Raw genomic sequence first — 18,763 nt, forward strand, 5'->3', positions numbered from 1 at the left:
TATAAACAATCACCCTGTACATTAATTGTAATGTGAAAAAAGGTGATCAGATGACCTCGTTCAAGCATGATTCTGGATATAGGAAGCTACGTAGGGCTTCTTATTGGAAATCTTTGGAGGAAGTCAGAGGACGTGCTCAGGCTGAAATAATGTTGGTGAAGATATTTAATTGGGGTCCGTATTTTCCTTGTCCAGGATCGGCCAGTCCTGAGTGGCTGTACTCCTGATCAGCGTCCACAAGGCTTCGGTATCCGTCGCATCATGTTCGAAGGACTGAAGAAGTCGACGAGCTTCGTTCTTCACATCTGTATTACGCTAAGGAGATTCTCATCTTAGGTCTTGGTGCATATCTTTAGTCATAATATTATACATATAAGATGATTTATAGTGATCAAGTGTGTGTCAGATGAACTATAAAGCATCTTTCTACTTAAAGCTAACGAGGTTTTCAAACGCGCACTCACCTGAGAAGAGACCACAACAAACTTAGTCGGGTTTTTTTTATGAACACATTTACAATATATACATATACTGTTGTAATGTAAATAAAAATATAATACTTAATAATAATTACCATGAGATTTTTTCCAAGTTTTAGTGCAATGAATTTAAATTTATAACAAGCTTTCGGTTGAAGTTCATGCTGTTAGCCCGGGCTTTTACAGCTTCATCAGAACTGAGTTCACAGAGAGGTAGGGTCTGAACTTAAAAATAAAACAGAAGCTGGACAGACGCGTTCCAGTTGTACGATGACGTTCGCACGTAGTAAACCGCTCTACCCGAGTAGAGCTGTGTAGTGTTGATGTTGTGTATGCGGCTTGGGACGGCAGCGTGGACCACAGGCGAGCCAAGGATGGATCCGGATCCAACTCTGTTCACCTACTCTGTTCGCGGCTCTAAGAAGTTAGAGTGTTGTGGTTATTACAAGGTACACCAATACCTCGCTTTGCGTCGTTTCGTTTTGCGTTTTTTTCGAAGTAGCTTCGCTGCTTAATTAGTACTATTTTTCACTGTGCGTCGTTAGATTTTCGAGGTTGCGTTGTTTTGGGTTCGAGTCTTTAATTTTTTTTGAAATTTTCTAAAAGATGGCAACACTTATATTTCTAATTGCGCCATGCCATCAAAACTCGGGGATTCCCTTTCTAACTAAAAATCAACGAAATTTGAATACAGTTTTATTTTCACTTTGTTTTGCTAATTTTAGAGTTCAGTTTCAATTACGTAGTGTGTTGTGCATTTTTTAAAAGAGATTAATAAATTTATATAAATTTTTAACGTGTTGTTTCTGGTTACAAAAAAGATAAATATTATTCCAATTTATTTATTGGCAGAGTTTTATTATTTTTGATTTTTAAATGTTTACTTTGTTCAATATTCTTTTTAAAAAGTAGTATTTTCGTGACCCTGGAACCTATCTTTTATCTTTACATGGTTTGTTATAGAAAATGTTAATTCACTTTGCGGTGTATCAATTTGCGTCGTGTTTTTTTGGAACGTAACCACGACGCAAAGTGAGGTATTGGTGTAATTTATAGATATTACATGGGAGTGTATTATAATACTGTACACTGTTGCCCACAACAGTCTTTGTGTTCTTCTTCTACTTCAGGCTGTAAGAACAATATTACGTCACGAGATGGGGAATTCCACAGAAATAAAACTGTTCATTTACATCCGTATAAATATGGGCGAAGAACGAATGAATAAACACACTTCTACTTCGGAATTCCTATAATTATCTTCTCAACCTACCAGCGGTAGGAAGAATCCCACAAGTCTATAAGCATCCACTGGAAGGCATAGGCCACCCCCATAGAACGTAAATGACGGTTTAGGGCTACCCGCAATCTTAACTATGTCATTAGTCTACTCAGTGTGTGGTCTACCGACGATGTATCTATAGGCTTGTTGTTGCCACACGAGGATCCATCGAGAGCGATATGACACGCGCACTGCCAGTACAGACTACATTGTTTGTATAATAATTGTAATTTTAATAATAATAATGACAATAATAGTGGTAATTTAACTGGGCACGACTGGAAAACGTCCGACTCTCTGTCTGAATGGCCCGCTGGGTTCCCACCGGGAGTCCAGAAATACACGAAACATATATATATATATATGTATATGTGTATGTATGTATGTGTATATTTATATATTTAGCTATATAGCTATAGTCTTAAAAATGTGGTTTTTATTTTTGCCAAAATTTCAACATACTAAACATACAAAAAAACAGGATTTTGTGCGATTTTTTTAAAAGCGGTTTATAAAGAAAAAACGGTTAAAATTGGAATATAAACGCTATAACAGATGTCACTAAAGAAATTAGGAGGATAGATCGGCTATTTAGTTTTTAAAACTTTTGTTATATACATATTACATACCCGTGACTCTTCATTCGCCGATGGTGTTTTCTTACTTAGGTAGTTATAAAGAGATAAATGCAAGCGATAATACAGTAACCCGGCGGTAAATATTGCACACCGGCCTTTGAAAACAGACAATCGGCTAATTTCGGCTTCGTAGAGCGTTATCTCTGTCGCACGAAATACAACGACTGACAAAATGTCACATAGGTAGTGTGGGACAGAGATAGTACACATCTGTGTTGTTGTGGAGTTCGTTCCTGCTTCTTCTCTACAACTATAACACCTTGCGCAGCAGAGTCAAAAATAAAACAAATTATTAATAAGTTAAGAGGAATAACAAGAGATTTGTTAACAGTTCTAATGTTGAATAAATCAATTCGATCTTTTATTTTTTCGGTCATAGTAGCAATAAACGAGATGCATCAATATTTTCAAGATTTTAAGATTTTGGAACAAACAACCAAGCATTTGGCCTTGTGCAAAGTGGGTCCACTAGATCTCATGTTTACTGCAATAAACCACACTGCTTACAAGCTTTGAAAACTAACATTAAAGGATATATTGACACTGTAGTGCCAGATGTTTTGCGTTGTTATATATATATATATATATAGACATATATATATATATATAGATATATATATATACTATATATATATAGATATATATATATATATATAGACATATATATATATATATAGATATATATATATACTATATATATATAGATATATATATATATATATAGATATATATATATATATATATACACATATATTTAAATAAACTTTTTCAACAATAGAATACGTTTTTTTTATTTTTTTTTTATTTTTATTATTTTAACATTATGCTGTTCTTTCAACATTACTTTTGTACCACTTGCTACTTATAATGTTAAAATAATTAATCAAAATTACATGTAAATGCCCACTCCAATAGATATTTTGAATATATGATGGAATTTCAAAAGGATACAGCCCTTGGCAACATTCGGTGGTGCAGAGAAGTCTGGACGCACACCAGTCAGTTCTTTCGCTACCTGGTACATGTCTCTGGAAATATTTTTATGGTGGTAAATGGTTAATAACATATTGTCAATCTTTTTTATTATATATGACTAGCTGTACCCCATCCGCTTTGCGAACACTGTCAACATTCTTGCAAGTTGAATGTCATAAAATCAAATTTAGGTGACCTCTACTTGGTGAATAAGCAATAATTGACAGTTATAAATCCATTAAGAATAAAGTTCTAAAGATATCATGATAAGTTTGTATATATGTAATCTTTTTAATTTGTTATATGTGTAAAAAAGCTTTAAAAGTGTGAAAATATAGCTCATTTGTGATGTCTTTTTTATTTTTTTCCAATCTATGCAGATAAAGCTATTACTCTGAAATATGTTACATTTACTTATTATTTCTATAGGAATGTAACAGGCCCATAACTTTAGGCAGTACAAACTTAGCAGGAACAATTAATTTTAATATGTAGTAATCTGAATTTTGAAATAAATTTTTCTTACTATATTAGCATTATATTATTTACTATTTGCGGAAATGTTAATTTTTATGTAGTTGTTGCACTATACATTGATTTACAACAAATAAGCTGTACATTTACACCCCTAAAGTTTTTACATCTTTAACACACCCACAATAAATAATAATGTTCTGCTTGTAATGAAATTAGACAGGGGGCTGACTTGATTTATGCACACCTATTATTTTTAAATTTATTGGGCACTCACTTGGCAATCTCCAGGCGTTTTTTATCACTTTCCGCAATGGTCAGCTCTGCAAATCCATTACACACCCTCTCCAGTTCAGATGCATGCCGCTCAAGATCAGCCAACTGCTTTGTTAGCTCGGCCTGGTGATGGTACATACAAGTATCATCATATCAGCAGAAAGATACCTTTTGCAAGGCTTAGGTCTACCCCAAAAATTGTCCTGATAACCAGCCTGTCCTCCATAGTCCAATCCTGCAACCTTGTCTACCTAAATGTGGGCTTGTGGTCATCACCCTGGAAAGCTTTCTGCACCAACACTACCACTATCAATCTGCTAGACTATGTCAAGTACTTTATCTACATTAATAAATTAATTACCCGATTTTGATTTATAAAGTAAAAAGCTGCTCTTAAAACTGCTGAACCTTTTTTTCCTAATCTCCTGGTCGAAGTAATCTTTTATTTCGGCACTGTTAAAGGGTCTGTTTTACACCACTATCATGAGATGACTGGTATTTTTATTTCTTTTTCACATAACTTTTATTTACATTTTTATTTTTTCTTTTTCCAAATACCTTTCATATGTCAGTCATATATTTACAATTTGCAAAAAATTGTAAGTTGGCTCTAAGAGAAAAATTATGACATAGCAAATACAACCCCTTTTACTTTTAAATACAAACTTCATACATACACACATAATACAATTTTTAACTAGTTTAAATGTTTTCGTAATTATGACATATTTCAATGTATTATTTAAGTAAAACGTCGGCTGTAACACAGTTTATAACTAGTAAAACAAACTACGATGTCCTAAAATTACATCAGAATTTTAAATAAATAGACATCTAGTTATGAAAGGTAACTCACGTTTATCTTGGCCTCTAGTGCTAATTTGGATTCCAGCTCATTTTTCATTTTGTAAGCCTGGATTTGTTGTTTTTCTTTATGGATTTTCTCTGAAAACGTATATAAAGTAGCCACAGTAATTTATTCTATCATAATATAATCGGGAACAGTAACTCAATTAACATTCTCATATGGCTTGTAACATATTTCACACACATTATTTATAAAGTCTATTTATTATTCTAAGATTAATATACCAAAACTTGTAAAAATTGTTTACTGCCTTATATCACATAATATTATAAAACCGTACCATCAATTTTACGACTCAATGATTTTATTTCTTCAGTTATTAACGAATCCAATTTAGAATCTACATTTAGCAAGAAATCCATATTTTTATCGTATTTATAATGGATTACCTAACTCAGACGAAACTAATGAGAAACTTGGGAACAATTTATAATTCAAACTCAGATAAACCAGTATGGATTTTGTTGCCATATATTATTCATTATTTCAAATAGGTAATTAAGAAATTACATTTTTGTGTAAAGGATTATAAACATTACATCAAATAGAGACACTTAATGCATTTTAACTGGTAAATATAACATCAATAAATTAATGTATTAAATTACAAAATTAATACACCTTGGCAATTTTTTAAAATTAAGACTAAAAAAAAATTATGTTGTATTATTATTATATGACATTTTTTGTAACAAAAAGGTATCTATTAGGTTTATCATTATCGTCTTTTCAGCCAAAGGCTGCCATAGATTTCTATTAAGACCGGATTGGACCGTCCTGCTTTCTGCATTAAATTTGTATAAAATACATTATGAACTGAAACATGAAACTGTTAACAAAATATGTGGCTAAAATTAAAAATGAACAAATATTATAGTATTCCATATGCATTAAGAATTTTGTTAATATGAAAGCTATTTTAATAATAAAAACATAAGACCCAATATTTTGATGTAAAATAAAATTGGTATAAACATCTCTTTCCTCAACTTTTGCAGCTGATTGACCTTGTTATAAAAATAGTAGCTTAAGTTTACTGAGAAAAAATTTACTTTCAACTTGTAATAATATCTGTTATGAAAACTTCTAGACATATCTCGACAGTAGCGCCGCGTATCGAGAGATAAAGGTGTCACTTTTATCGCCATTTTTGTGATGGCGGCCGATATTTATAGATCTTAAGGGTGTTGTTAGTTTTCCATAATAAATGTTTTAAAATGGAGGAAACGAAAGTTATTTACTATATAGACGATGAGGAGACGCCGTATTTAGTTAAGATACCAATATCGCCCGAGAAAGTGACTCTGTTGGACTTTAAAAACCAATTGAACAGACCGAACTACAAGTTCTTTTTTAAATCGATGGACGATGATTTTGGTGTAGTGAAGGAAGAGATTGTCGATGACGGTGCTCATCTGCCGTGCTTCAACGGACGTGTGGTATCTTGGCTGGTATCGGCAGAGGGCTCCAACCCTTCAGACGGTGCTTCTCAATGTACGGACAGTAACGCTGGCAAGGGCAAACCGAATCCGCACGGAGCCCCTACTGTTCCGCTAACTCGAGACACCTGTACTGACACGGATAGCACCATCAGCTCGCGGCCAGGCCACCGCGCCTCATGCGACAAATACAAGTACCGTGGGTTACGGATCAACGGCCACTCGAAGTACGGAAACCATGGGCTGGAGTACGAGACGGCTTCTGTTCTCAGTTCCGACCTGGACTCCACGAGCCTCTTCGACAGCCAGTCGGAGATCACTACGACCACGGGCCGGCACACGAATGCGTCCGTCGATCGTGCCCTTACTGAATGCAGCAGCGTCTCTCATCTCCAAGTGAGCTCCCGGAAGCGACCACAGAGAAGGCGGAAACGGCCTCAGGTCATGTCGAGAACATCTTCGTATTCCTCCATCACTGATTCCACAATGTCTATGCACATCATAACAGTAACTTTGAACATGGATACGGTTAATTTCCTTGGGATATCAATCGTTGGACAGTCAAATAAAGGTGGTGATGGTGGGATTTACGTAGGGAGCATTATGAAAGGAGGTGCTGTGGCATTGGACGGTAGGATAGAGCCTGGGGATATGATTTTACAGGTATGTTTACATCCATTATTACCTATCTAATATAATGATTCTTTCTTATTGGCAATGAATTTTAAGTGATTAGTGTTTAAGCTTTAGCTAGGCAACTAGTCTTAGTAAATAATCTAAGTATTCAGACTAATTTGAATGTTAATGTCCAGAAAGCTTTACCATCTTATTCACAAGGGTATGGGTGGATATGACTGTACTGGACTTCTCTCTTTTTAAAAACTTTTAAATATGTAGTAATTTGAAAGTTTGTGTGAATAAGGTAAAAAAATCTTATGAACCGAAAGCACTAGATGCTGGGGAGGCCTATGTTCAACTGTGAATGCCTTAACCCTTAGTAGTCTGATTAATGAAAGTGATTTTTTTTAATATTAATATGTTTGCTTGAGGGTCTAGATGAAGGGAAAAATAGATTTTTTTTTTTAATTTCATTGGAAAGATTATTATACAACAGTAAAATACATACAGCCAACCTATAAAAAAAAAACTAATAGTAATGTGAACATTTGGTTTAAAAGATTGGTATCAAAATTGAAACTCTAGGTTATTAAGTGTTATGGCTAAAATGATGATGATGATTGTTCCTGCGACAGGGCTTTTATTTTAACTTTGAGTAAAGAACAAAATTAATATAATACAGAATTACAGTATCTAATAAATATTCTATTATCATGTTCTAATTATGTCAATGCTTGATTTAATGCAAGACATAAATTATTTGATAATATTAATTAATTAATAGATAAATTCGAGAAAATAATACTTGATATCATTACTATTTGATGATGATTTATGATGACTTCCAAGTAACTTTATTTAAGAATAACTATTCTAATAATTTTCATGATATATCAATGTTGCAATAAAGAAATATTTACTAAAAAAAAATTATTTGGAGATATTCCATTTTATCACATTGCTAGAATAGCTATTTATCTGCCAATATCATATTGACTTCTATGTGCGTATTAAAAGAGGGAAAGAAGAGAAAAAAATTCCTGTTTGATAACACCTATAGGTTGAAATAAGTAGTTGTAGTGTAAAGCAGTCTATTGAGACATTTTAAAAGTTTTATACCCTTGTTGGTCTGCATTTAAAAACAGGACTATGGTGTACATCAATTTTATATTAGTACAGGCATGTCCTTACCGGAGTCTGCACATGTTTACTGTAAACTGTATAATTATTTAAAAATATTTTACTGTTGTAGCAGAATTTTTTAATTATCTTTTTTTCATGAATTTTTTAACTTATAAATGACCATTTTGTAAATAAAATTTATTGTAAAAGTATAGCTTTTCAGCCACGTAAGCCCATTGCTGGGAGTCAAATATTAATTTGAGAGAGGATAGACATTAGTAGTATTTCACAACATGGGGCCCATGCCCCATAGGGTTCCCCCCCCTATTTGATTGTCACTAGAGGCAATTCATAAGTGGACTCCAGATGACTTTGACTTTTTCAGTTTAATATAAAAATTTATTTGTAACATAGGTGTAAAAATTTTAGGAAGGCTAAGGGCCCCCCCCCCCCTGGCAAATAAGAAGTTAAAAATACTGAATTGGATGCTTATTTACCTAAAATTAAAGTTTAGGTTTATTTTAGAAACAATCTCAGCATGTGAAGGGTGCAATGTTTTGAATAAATACATGATAAAGCCAAGCTAATACAATATGTAACACATGCAGGAAACAGTTTAAATTAATATATTCAAGCATGTAACATTTGTACAGACTTACAAACAGTTAATGATTTTGTGTTTTTTCTAAAAGGGCATAAGATCATTATATTAGACATTTTTTTTAAATAATAGTTTCCTTAATTATTGATTTTATTTAAAAAAAATATATTTATGTGTATTATTATATGTATATGTATTAAGGGCACAATTGGTTTAAGCTTTTGAACCATTGTTGTATAAGGCTTATATATAAACTATGAAGACATCTTATCAATCTCACTATTGTATGGTTTACAACCTGGTGAGGGGGCAAAGTCAGACAGGAAATCAGTTATTTTTATTAATTCAGATTTACATTCTTAAGTTTATAAAATATGAGCCGCTCATAAGCCAATGGGGATAAGTCCAAGACACAACAATTGAAAAATTAATGTATTTTGATACATTAGTTTTTACAATTCTTGGCGTATATTAATTTAATTAGAAAATTGTATAAGTGTTTTTTCAAGGTGTAAACTCTGCAAAAAAAAAACAGATATGTACAGGTGTGTAAATAAAAACGTGTTTTTTAAGTAATGAGAGTGTAAAAATTTTAGGACTTATAGCTTTAGGCAGCTGAAAAAGATCAGAAATTTATGTAAAAAAAAATATTGATAAAAGGTGGACTTATTCACAATGTCTTCTGAGCGGCTCATATATAAATATGATTATTCATACGTACATTAAAAATTATTGCTTTTTACCATTTAGTTTTAGTTATATTAGTTTTTATTATATTTGAAATCCATGCTATGCAGTTGGACGACAGTATCACATGGCTCACTTCTATGTGGATTTTGTTTGATAGTTGCCATGTGTCTTGTGGAAGACATTTCCGATAATACCCTTACAGGTGAGCCCAATGGTTTGAATGGTTAGGTGATAAATAACTCATTGTTGAACCACATGGAATATATTCAAATACTCCATCTTTCATAGTGTTCAAGATGTTGATGATGTATTTCAATTTGTTTTTTGGTATCAGGGGAATCTAATCAGTATGCAAAAGCAACCTTGACTTCTAGAGTAAAGATAAGAGTTATGTGGGATTCCTGTCCTCTAAAATCAATTTAAAAGTCATTCTCACACTGGGTGAGAGACTATGCTATCTCCAATAGAAACTCTATTATGAAACCCTCAATCTCTCATGCTATTTATTACATTGTTGTGGATTTAGGATATACATGTTGGTGATGCTATCAGAGTGTTTCGAGATTATATTGAAGCGTGGGGCTAGTAGGAGTTTAGGGTCCTCACCATAAACAACCGCGTCTCTGAAGGCACAGTTTCTAGTAGGATAACGTTATCCTCCAAAAAGACTTGACAAGGCGTGGCTCTGCTTTGAAAGCGTCGTGTCCGATCGGGATCTGTACTCCGCCGACCCTATAATAATATCTCTAACTCTACTTTGTTATTAATAGTCTATTGAAAAATAAAAACTCTTTTTCCAGGTAAATGACGTCAACTTCGAAGATATGACCAACGATGAAGCTGTAAGGGTCCTCCGTGAAGTGGTCCAGAAACCGGGTCCCATTAAATTGGTTGTTGCAAAGTGCTGGGATCCTAATCCAAAGGGCTACTTTACTATACCAAGAACTGAACCTGTCAGGCCTATTGACCCTGGTGAGTGGGATTAAATTATCGAGTTGAAATTTTTGTTATTTTAAAAACAAATAAGAGAGAATCACTTGATAGGAAGAGATGTCATGAAAATTTAAACAAGATAGATTCATAAAAGACATTTTCTTACATCTACTTACAAGCTAATTTTATAGGTTGAAGCAATATTGTACACAATGGAGGTAAGAGCGAGAGGTAGGGAAATCTCTCTTTAACAGCAGGTTATAGAGTGATTTAGGTCAGTCAAGAGTGAACATCAGCTAACTTCTGATAGTAGCTTCTAAAGCAGCATCAGTAGGATCAATTAAAAATTGATTAGTTAGGGGTAGGAGCTCTGAAACTTCTTCCAGGCCAAAATACCGCAATGTTTGAAGATGAAGGTCTTTGACCAGTGACATGATATACGGATCCGAGACGTGTTCACTTGCGACGGGCCTCATAAGAATGCTCAAGGTCACCCAGAGACCAATGGAGGGCTATGCTCGAAGTTTCGCTGCGAAATCGAATCAGACAAGCAGTGACACGTCGCTCGTGCAACTGATGGCGGTTGTGGCCAAAAGGTTCTTGTGTGGCGACCACGAGCCGGTAAACGTGGCGTGTGCAGGCCCCCCACTAGGTGGACCGACCATGTAGTTAAATTCGTGGGAAGTCGCTGAATGTGGGCAGTGCAGGACCGATAATCGTAGCGATCTTTGGGGGAGACCTATGGCTTGCAGCCATCGTCTTCGAAAAGAAGAAGGGGAAGAGTCTGGTCGGTGTAGTAATATTACAGTTTGGTAATGAATTGCTCTAGCTACAGGATGAATTCCACTAACTTCAAAATGTTTACAGAAGTAAAAATTGGACAAAATTATTGTGTGCAATGCATAATCATATCCTCATACATTTATGTGTGTGATGGTGGTGTGATGTCAATATAAGGAGAGTAAATTTGATTCTAGTTTTTATAAGATTAGACTCTTCTGATGTCCACAAGTGATCGCTGTAGTTGGTCAAAGTTAAATGTATTATCTTGCTAGAACTGGTGCTTTTCATGTGTAGTAGTGAGTTCTGGTAAATTGAAGAAAAACTTAATTTATGAAAAATATTTTATTTCTGCAAGGTATTTCATAAAAGATCGTCAATTAAGAAGAAGGTGTGATGTTTTCAGGTGCATGGGTGGCTCATACAGCGGCACTGCGAGAGGCGTACCCTCCGCCGCCCGACGGAGCTCCGGGCTCCGATGCCGGCTCGATGCCACCAGAGCCTCCGTTGTCAGTCAGCATGGACATGGCGTTGGTGGTTAGAGCCATGCTACGTCCTGATAGTGGTAAGACAAGTCTTAAAATACATATCTTACATGTCGTTGTCATCCTGTATTGAGTGAGTGGTTATATACAAAAGCTTTATAGGGGTAAATGTATATATCTCATCTGTCAGCAGAAACTTAAAAGTTTTTCCACCTATTCCTAATCATTCTGTATGAAATGATCACTTTGAAAGTAATGGAATGCAACAGGTCGGTTACTTTAGCAATACAAAGTCTGCTAGATCAGATTTTTTATTTATTTTACTTATTTTGCTGCACATGACTTTTACATTGTCGAGTTTCATATTAGGCCATATTCATAGTAGGCCTACTCCAATTGCTTCCATATGCCCCTGTCTCAGGTCAAGTCAGACAACCGTCTTAAGGGTTTTCCTGTATTATGTTGTCTCTAGGTCTCCATGCGTCGGTGGACTCAAACTTTGTAATTTAAACTAATTCAATTTGATATGTAGTAATTGGAATTTCGAAAAAGCTTTTTCTTACTATGTTATTATTACTTCTGACAACATTGATTTTTGGATAATGTGTCATACATTCATTGAATACAAATTAACTAAACGTTCACCTCTTTAAATCTATTACACCTATAGCCAAACACCCTGTATACTACTTGATAAAATTGTCACATAAAACTTCTAGGCAATAGGAAGGCAATATTTTTTCCTTTGTTGGTAGGACTGTCTATAACATTTGCTAAGCGCCTGTTTGTCTAAATTTGGAATACCATTTGGTTCAGCCTAAACTATGAAAGATATTTTGTGTTTCAAACATGTCAAGTCTCGATTGGTACCAAAGTTGCTCAAATTTTGAAAATAAAAGCGTCCACAATTCGACTCATATTATTCAGCCACCACTGTATTCGCATGACTTGGCTTCTGGCTATTCAGCAAACTCAAAAGACTAATCCAGGAACGGCCTTTTTGACATGAGAAGATAAAAACAGAACCTAAGGTCTTGTAGAGTATACCAGAAAAAGACTATTATGACTGTTTTAAGGACTGGAAAAAGGATTGACAGTGTGTTTTATCAGACGAGGATTACTTTGAAGGGGATGAAATTGATTCAGATGAATAAATAAAGATTTTGCATTGCACTAACAAAATCACTTTACTATTTGATTACACTGTATATTATATAGTAATTTAAAGAGAAAACTGTGTGACTGTATTGTAAAATCACTTTATTATTGCAAATTAGTTATTGTGGGACAACTGTTATGGTGAACATATTTGTAATCACTTTTAAGCAATTTATTATTGTTGACATTAGATAAATATTTGAAAACTTGTCTTTAATGTTACATGTCTTGTCAGTTTATTGAATAAATAACAATATATATTTTGATCCTTTGAAAAATTTATTTCAAGGTCTGGAGATAAGAGACAGGATGTGGTTGAAAATCACAATCCCCAACGCCTTCATTGGAGCGGACGTGGTGGACTGGATACTGCAGCATGTAGCAGGGATTGTCGACCGCCGGGATGCCAGGAAGTATGCCTCCCACATGCTGAAGGTACATTGATACTATGAAAAAAACATTTATTCTTTTGAATAGGCTGTTTTTAATGTTATCTGTAGATTTTATTGCTAGTAATTAAAAATCAATTAATGTACAAATATATAATATACAAATAATAATCATATACAATAAAAATAATATACAATAATAATTAATATACAAATATACAATAACAATAATATATAATATACAAACAAGTAATTAAAAATTTGATAAGTGTGAATTTCTTTCATTGTCTGGACAATAAGTACAAAAATGTAACTTTTTAAAATAAAAAATATAACAAAGTAAAAGTTTACAAAACTAACATATTCATCTTTTTTGTTACCAGATACATGTAAAAATTGTTTAAAATATTATTCTCTTTAAAAAAAAACAACACACTATGTAATGAAACCAAACTCTAAAATTACAAAGTGAAAATAAAACTTTATACCCATACGTATATATATACACGTATATTTCACAAGTCCCTGTAAGCTGAGCACTCGATACATCGGACTTACGGAAGAACAGCGCACCGCGGCTCGTCCGTGGTTCTACGCTGACATGGTACACACACACACACACGAAACAGACACGAACTACTGAGGAACACACAGGACAGGAGACTGCTGAGGAATGTTTACATTTATTCCTCTTTTTTTACAATGTGTATTTGTTATTAGTGATGTTTTTGTCTTGTGTAAATGTAATATTATTTGCAATTAGAATTTTTTAATTGTGACACAGGCTGGCTTCATCCGGCACACGGTGAACAAGATCACGTTCTCGGAGCAGTGCTACTACGTGGCGGGCGAGCTGTGCGCCGACATGGCCGCCCTGCGCCTGCGCGACGGCGACAGCGTTGCCGGGGACACGCTCGCGCCGCTACCCAACCCCAAGTTAGTTACGTCCCTCTCTCCTCCTACCCTCGACCACAACTGAAAATTATTCTTTCCCTTTGATTCCTTACCACCTTATCCGAGTCTCCCTTCCTTCTACGTCAGAAAGCCATCTCAGCATCCACCTTCCCTCATTTCGATCAATCACCACATTCAATTGCCTTTATTCATCCCTCTCTTCTCATCGTCTACTCGATTCTTTCTTCTCCGTTCTCTCTTCTCGCTTTAAAAATTATATAGAATTAATAAAGAAATGAAAAATCTGAAAATGTTGGTTTACATTAATTTATTTGATTTTTCAGCATGATGGGTCCAGGCTACATGCCCTATGCGGGCTCGTATGGATACCAGCCCATACCATTCAAGTACACTTCGTGCGTTACAAGTGAACACACCATCTATGGGTGAGTGCATCATTCTTCCCACAGCACGCCCGATGAGCTGACTTAGTCCAGGTCACAAGGTGATTTTTGGGGGTGGCCTATGCCTTGCAGTGGGTGTCTATCGGATGATGAAGACAATGTCTTTCACTTCCGCTCAACGAGCTGTACAGAGGACTATGCTCGGAATTTCTCTATAAGGTTGGAATCCGTAGACGAATGAAAGTTATGACATAGCCCAATGGATGGGAAAATTGAAGTAGCAGATGTCCTCTGAAGCTTTACGGTTCTGGGATAGAGATCGTGGCAAGCATAGCATAGAAAGTCCATTCAGAAAGTGGAGAAACAACATTGTTGAGGTAGGAAGATGTTGAATGCAGGTCGCTTTCTATAGGCCTTTTTGAAAATCTATGAAAGATCTGTATCCAGCAGAGGAGGTGTTCTATAGTTGAAATGCTAAACTCCAGTTATATTGGATCTTAGCTCTTAGCAGAACAATTATGGTCGTGTATTATGATTATTGCAAATCCATTCCTACACTCTCTCGCCATTTTTCCTTTACAGAGCGTTTCGTATGTATATATTCAGGGAGATTACCTTAGGATTCGCTTTTTTTTGACTTGACAATGGAAGCTTCCGTAACATTATCTAGGATCCTATTGTATAAGTGTGTATACATTGCCCTCACGAAAATTTGCTAACTCGTATGAACGAAGATATACAAAATTTTAATTTCTGTAGACAATATTTTAATTTCAATTTTTTTTCTTAAAGACAGCAATCTCCACCTTAAATATTGCACCAGCATTATCCCATAGTAGTATGCTAAAAGACATACTCAATATCTTTCTTCCACAGATATAATCGCGAAGAAAGCGTGCTGTCAGGCAGCGGTGGCTCCAGCGCGGGCTCCGACCACCTCACCGCCAAGGAGCATACAGGTGACTTGATACAGCTTTCACGTGTCCCACCGCTGGGCATAAGCTAACAGAAGCGTTTTGGAGATTTTATAGTTAACTTATTGACAGGGGGGGACATAGGCAATGTAATCCATTACATTCTATTTATAATATACTTGCAATTCCTTTCACGGCTATGTTCTTTTCACAAGTCTGTCTAAATTCATTCTTCTTTTCCTGTTCTATGCAGTCTTCTTTGAAAAAAACTTCCCTTCTGAATTAAAGCGTCAGCAAACCTTTACATGTTTAAAAAGAAGGCTTGAGGCCTATGTATATATATTTATATATATGTTTGTGTGCTTATAATGTGTATAATAAATATATCTTCCTATACTATACTATATATGTACGTATAATGTATATGTAACATATCATGTAATCATTTTTTTTTTCTATAATATTTACTTGCCTGCTAATAATCTGTGCACAACCTCGAGTTGACTGGAATGTCTATAACGTATTAAGTCTGCCATTACGCAATGTGTCAAAAATATGACCGTAGTATATAAGCACTGTCTTTTTTTAAATCTGGCAATGAAAGGTTTCTGTATATTATCTGGGAGCCTGCGGTAAGAGTGAACATATTACACATAGAAAGATTAACTTGTTCTTATATTGGATATGTCATAGGTCATGATTTATATTTATTTATTGACTATTCAGACATATTATGTGACTGTTGTTATACCGTCTAGTTTCCCACATAATAGTTAGTAATTTTTTGATTGTTGGTGTAGGTCGCGAGGGTGAGGTGAAGTCCACGTCGAGCGGGTCGGGAGCTTCCGTGGCGGCAGACGGCGGCGGCGGCGGTGGTGGAGGCGGAGGCACCAGGCGCTCGCACTCTAGCGGTAGCGATCGCGCTGCCGACCGCCCTGTGCTGTTCCTATAACGGTGAGTTACTGTCCAAATGGTCACTTGTGACAACCAGTTTATAATGTATGCTGTATATTCATTTTGATACAGGTTCTTCGGTTTTGATATAGTTCATTATTATTCCAGCAATAGTGCGATGATCACCTCTGGACTTATGTCTAGTGTAGTAAGAACTCTGTCTCCATTGATGTCCAATAGCCAGCCAGGTTTATGCCTTCTTATATTTCCCAAGCTGAAAATGAATAACATTGAAAAACTAAACCTGAAATATTATTATATCTGTTTAAACCATATTCCTAATCCACATGTAGAGCTGAACAAAACGTCCCCAAAAATGGGAGCCATAAAAATAGGAGTTATTATTTTAGTTAAGTGAATATACTATAGTAGTAGTAATGAAGAAGGTAGGCTATGTTAAAGAATTGAGTTTTAAAATTGGTCAAAGGTTCAAGTTTGAAATGGCATTGCCTCCGTTCACAAATTGTGAAAGATATATTAAAGAAATGGATAGCCCTTAAGACCAAAAACGCTGTCATATTCATCATCATTTCAGCCATCGGAAGTCAACTGCTGGGCAAAGGCCTTCCCCATAGATTTCCAATAGAACCGGTTGTAAGCAGCCTGTAACCAGCGTTTTCCGGAGACCACCTTGTGGTGGGATGTCCTTTGTTAAGCTTGCTGGTCCACGTCTTATACAACCAGAGTCTTAAGGCCTCTCAACTACCATATGTCCTCTAAGTGGTCTGATCACTGCCACTTTATTTTGCCAATCCAGTAAGCTATGTGGGTCTATGTATATCCTGATTCAATCTTGTAGAGAAATATCAAGTAAAGCCTTCTCAATGGTTCAACAGTGACTGTGATCTTGACAATCAAGCCCATAGTGAGACACCACACTATGATATTAATATATAATATTCATAAGTATCCTTAGGTAATTCAAGCTTCATTCGCCGTGACTATTCATTTTCTTCTCCAGGACCGAGCTACATCTATCGTCTGATACTGCCAAATACTTGTAGAGGCATCTAGCCTGCTAGTGTACTCTTTACTACGGAGGAAGAGATAAATGGAGAGGAAGAAGGGGGAAGAAGAATCATCGAGGAGTAGACCTGATCTAGCTGCAGCAGAAATCGGTGAAAACTTGTAAGAATTACGCTCCGGCGGATCAGGAAGGTCTGATTCATATTTTAAAACCAAAAAGGGGGTTTCATGCCAAAGTAACCCAAACCTTCCCGCGGGGTCCCCAAACCCCTCCTAACTTTTTATCATTTCCTCCTCCAGTGACATTAGCTAATTCGGTGATCGATTGGATGTCATAGTATTTAGTTTTTGTATAATTTTTATATTTAAATTATTATCTGTGGACTGTATTTATTTTGTACTATACAGGGTGTTTTATATTCAATTTACATTGCTTATGACTTTTGTGTCTTCCTTAAAGAGGAACACAATGGTTTGCAGTCGATTTTGTATTTCAAAATTCTGGATCAAGTTTTTGTAGATAAGTCGCCACACTTGTCGTTTTTAAAAAGATAAAAATTCCTGTGCTGGTTATATACAAAACAATTTCCATTCGAAAATCGTCGGTGCCATATTTGCATTTATATTTATTTGTTTAAATGATTCTATAATTATTTATAATGGTGAGCGTGAAGATGGAACATCCTGTATAGAAATTAAAAATTTTGCAGTTGGTATGGAAGGTGTATCGATCTCTTCCGACTGTATTTACCCGCATTGGAGTAGATATGTAATTTGGAAATACTACAGGTCGTGTAAATAGGGTCTAGAGTAGCTCTAGGTGTAGGCAAGAGTTGGCGGACTCGAGGGCGTGGCTTGGGGGTAATAGGACAGGTGACTCTTGGTGGGGGGGGGGGGATATCAAACAGGACATATGTGAGTGAGATATGAGAACCTGGTGGTTGGTGGAAAATGGTACAAGGTCCACGCGAATCCCTCTTTGATTGGGACAGTTATTTCGCGAGAATGGGATATGGTAGGGCAAGGGTTTAAAAATACATTTTGCAGAGGAGTTGGATCCGATCGTTTATGAGAGCCAAGGTCAGGACTGGCGATTTGAAGTTAGGTGGATTGAGACAAGTAGTTATTGATATTAAAATGGGATTCTCCGTTCAAGGTAGGGGGGATTGAAATATTGGGCTTACAAGAAAATCAGGTCTGGTAGTTGAAGTGAGATTAGAAATGAAGGTTTTTCCCTCTAAGACAAGTGTGGTGGTGATACTTGTGTGATGAGATCAAAATGGTTTATGAAGAAAATGGTTGATGTAAATGAACAGTATTTTATATGTTAAAGACCATCTTGATAATGATATAACACTTTTAAATCTTAATATGTACCGTTAGCAAAAAAAATTGTTATTTTATATTATAATAATATCGGCCTA

At 35.4% G+C, this 18,763-nt stretch overlaps 2 protein-coding genes across 2 annotated transcripts; one reads left to right on the forward strand and one right to left on the reverse strand.

Annotated features, from left to right (window-relative positions):
• Positions 1-98: 98 nt before the first annotated feature.
• Nuf2 lies at positions 99-5,405 on the reverse strand. The gene is made up of 5 exons (XM_068769947.1): positions 5,273-5,405; positions 4,981-5,069; positions 4,126-4,247; positions 3,351-3,427; positions 99-305 (listed from the first exon to the last, which is right to left on the reverse strand). The coding sequence occupies exons 1-5, from the start codon at positions 5,352-5,354 to the stop codon at positions 166-168; spliced, it is 510 nt and encodes a 169-aa protein (XP_068626048.1). The 5' UTR covers positions 5,355-5,405; the 3' UTR covers positions 99-165.
• Positions 5,406-6,123: 718 nt separating this feature from the next.
• dsh (Segment polarity protein dishevelled) lies at positions 6,124-18,224 on the forward strand. Its single transcript, XM_068769791.1, has 9 exons — positions 6,124-7,094; positions 10,263-10,434; positions 11,582-11,740; positions 13,108-13,253; positions 13,992-14,143; positions 14,446-14,547; positions 15,382-15,464; positions 16,220-16,373; positions 17,335-18,224. The coding sequence occupies exons 1-8, from the start codon at positions 6,210-6,212 to the stop codon at positions 16,369-16,371; spliced, it is 1,851 nt and encodes a 616-aa protein (XP_068625892.1). The 5' UTR covers positions 6,124-6,209; the 3' UTR covers positions 16,372-16,373; positions 17,335-18,224.
• The last annotated feature ends 539 nt before the right edge of the window (positions 18,225-18,763 follow it).

Source organism: Battus philenor, unplaced genomic scaffold (genome assembly GCF_028537555.1).
Source record: "Battus philenor isolate CCGP_79_NKW_IND1 unplaced genomic scaffold, ilBatPhil1.0.hap1 SCAF_29, whole genome shotgun sequence".
Taxonomy (NCBI): Eukaryota; Metazoa; Arthropoda; class Insecta; order Lepidoptera; family Papilionidae; genus Battus; species Battus philenor.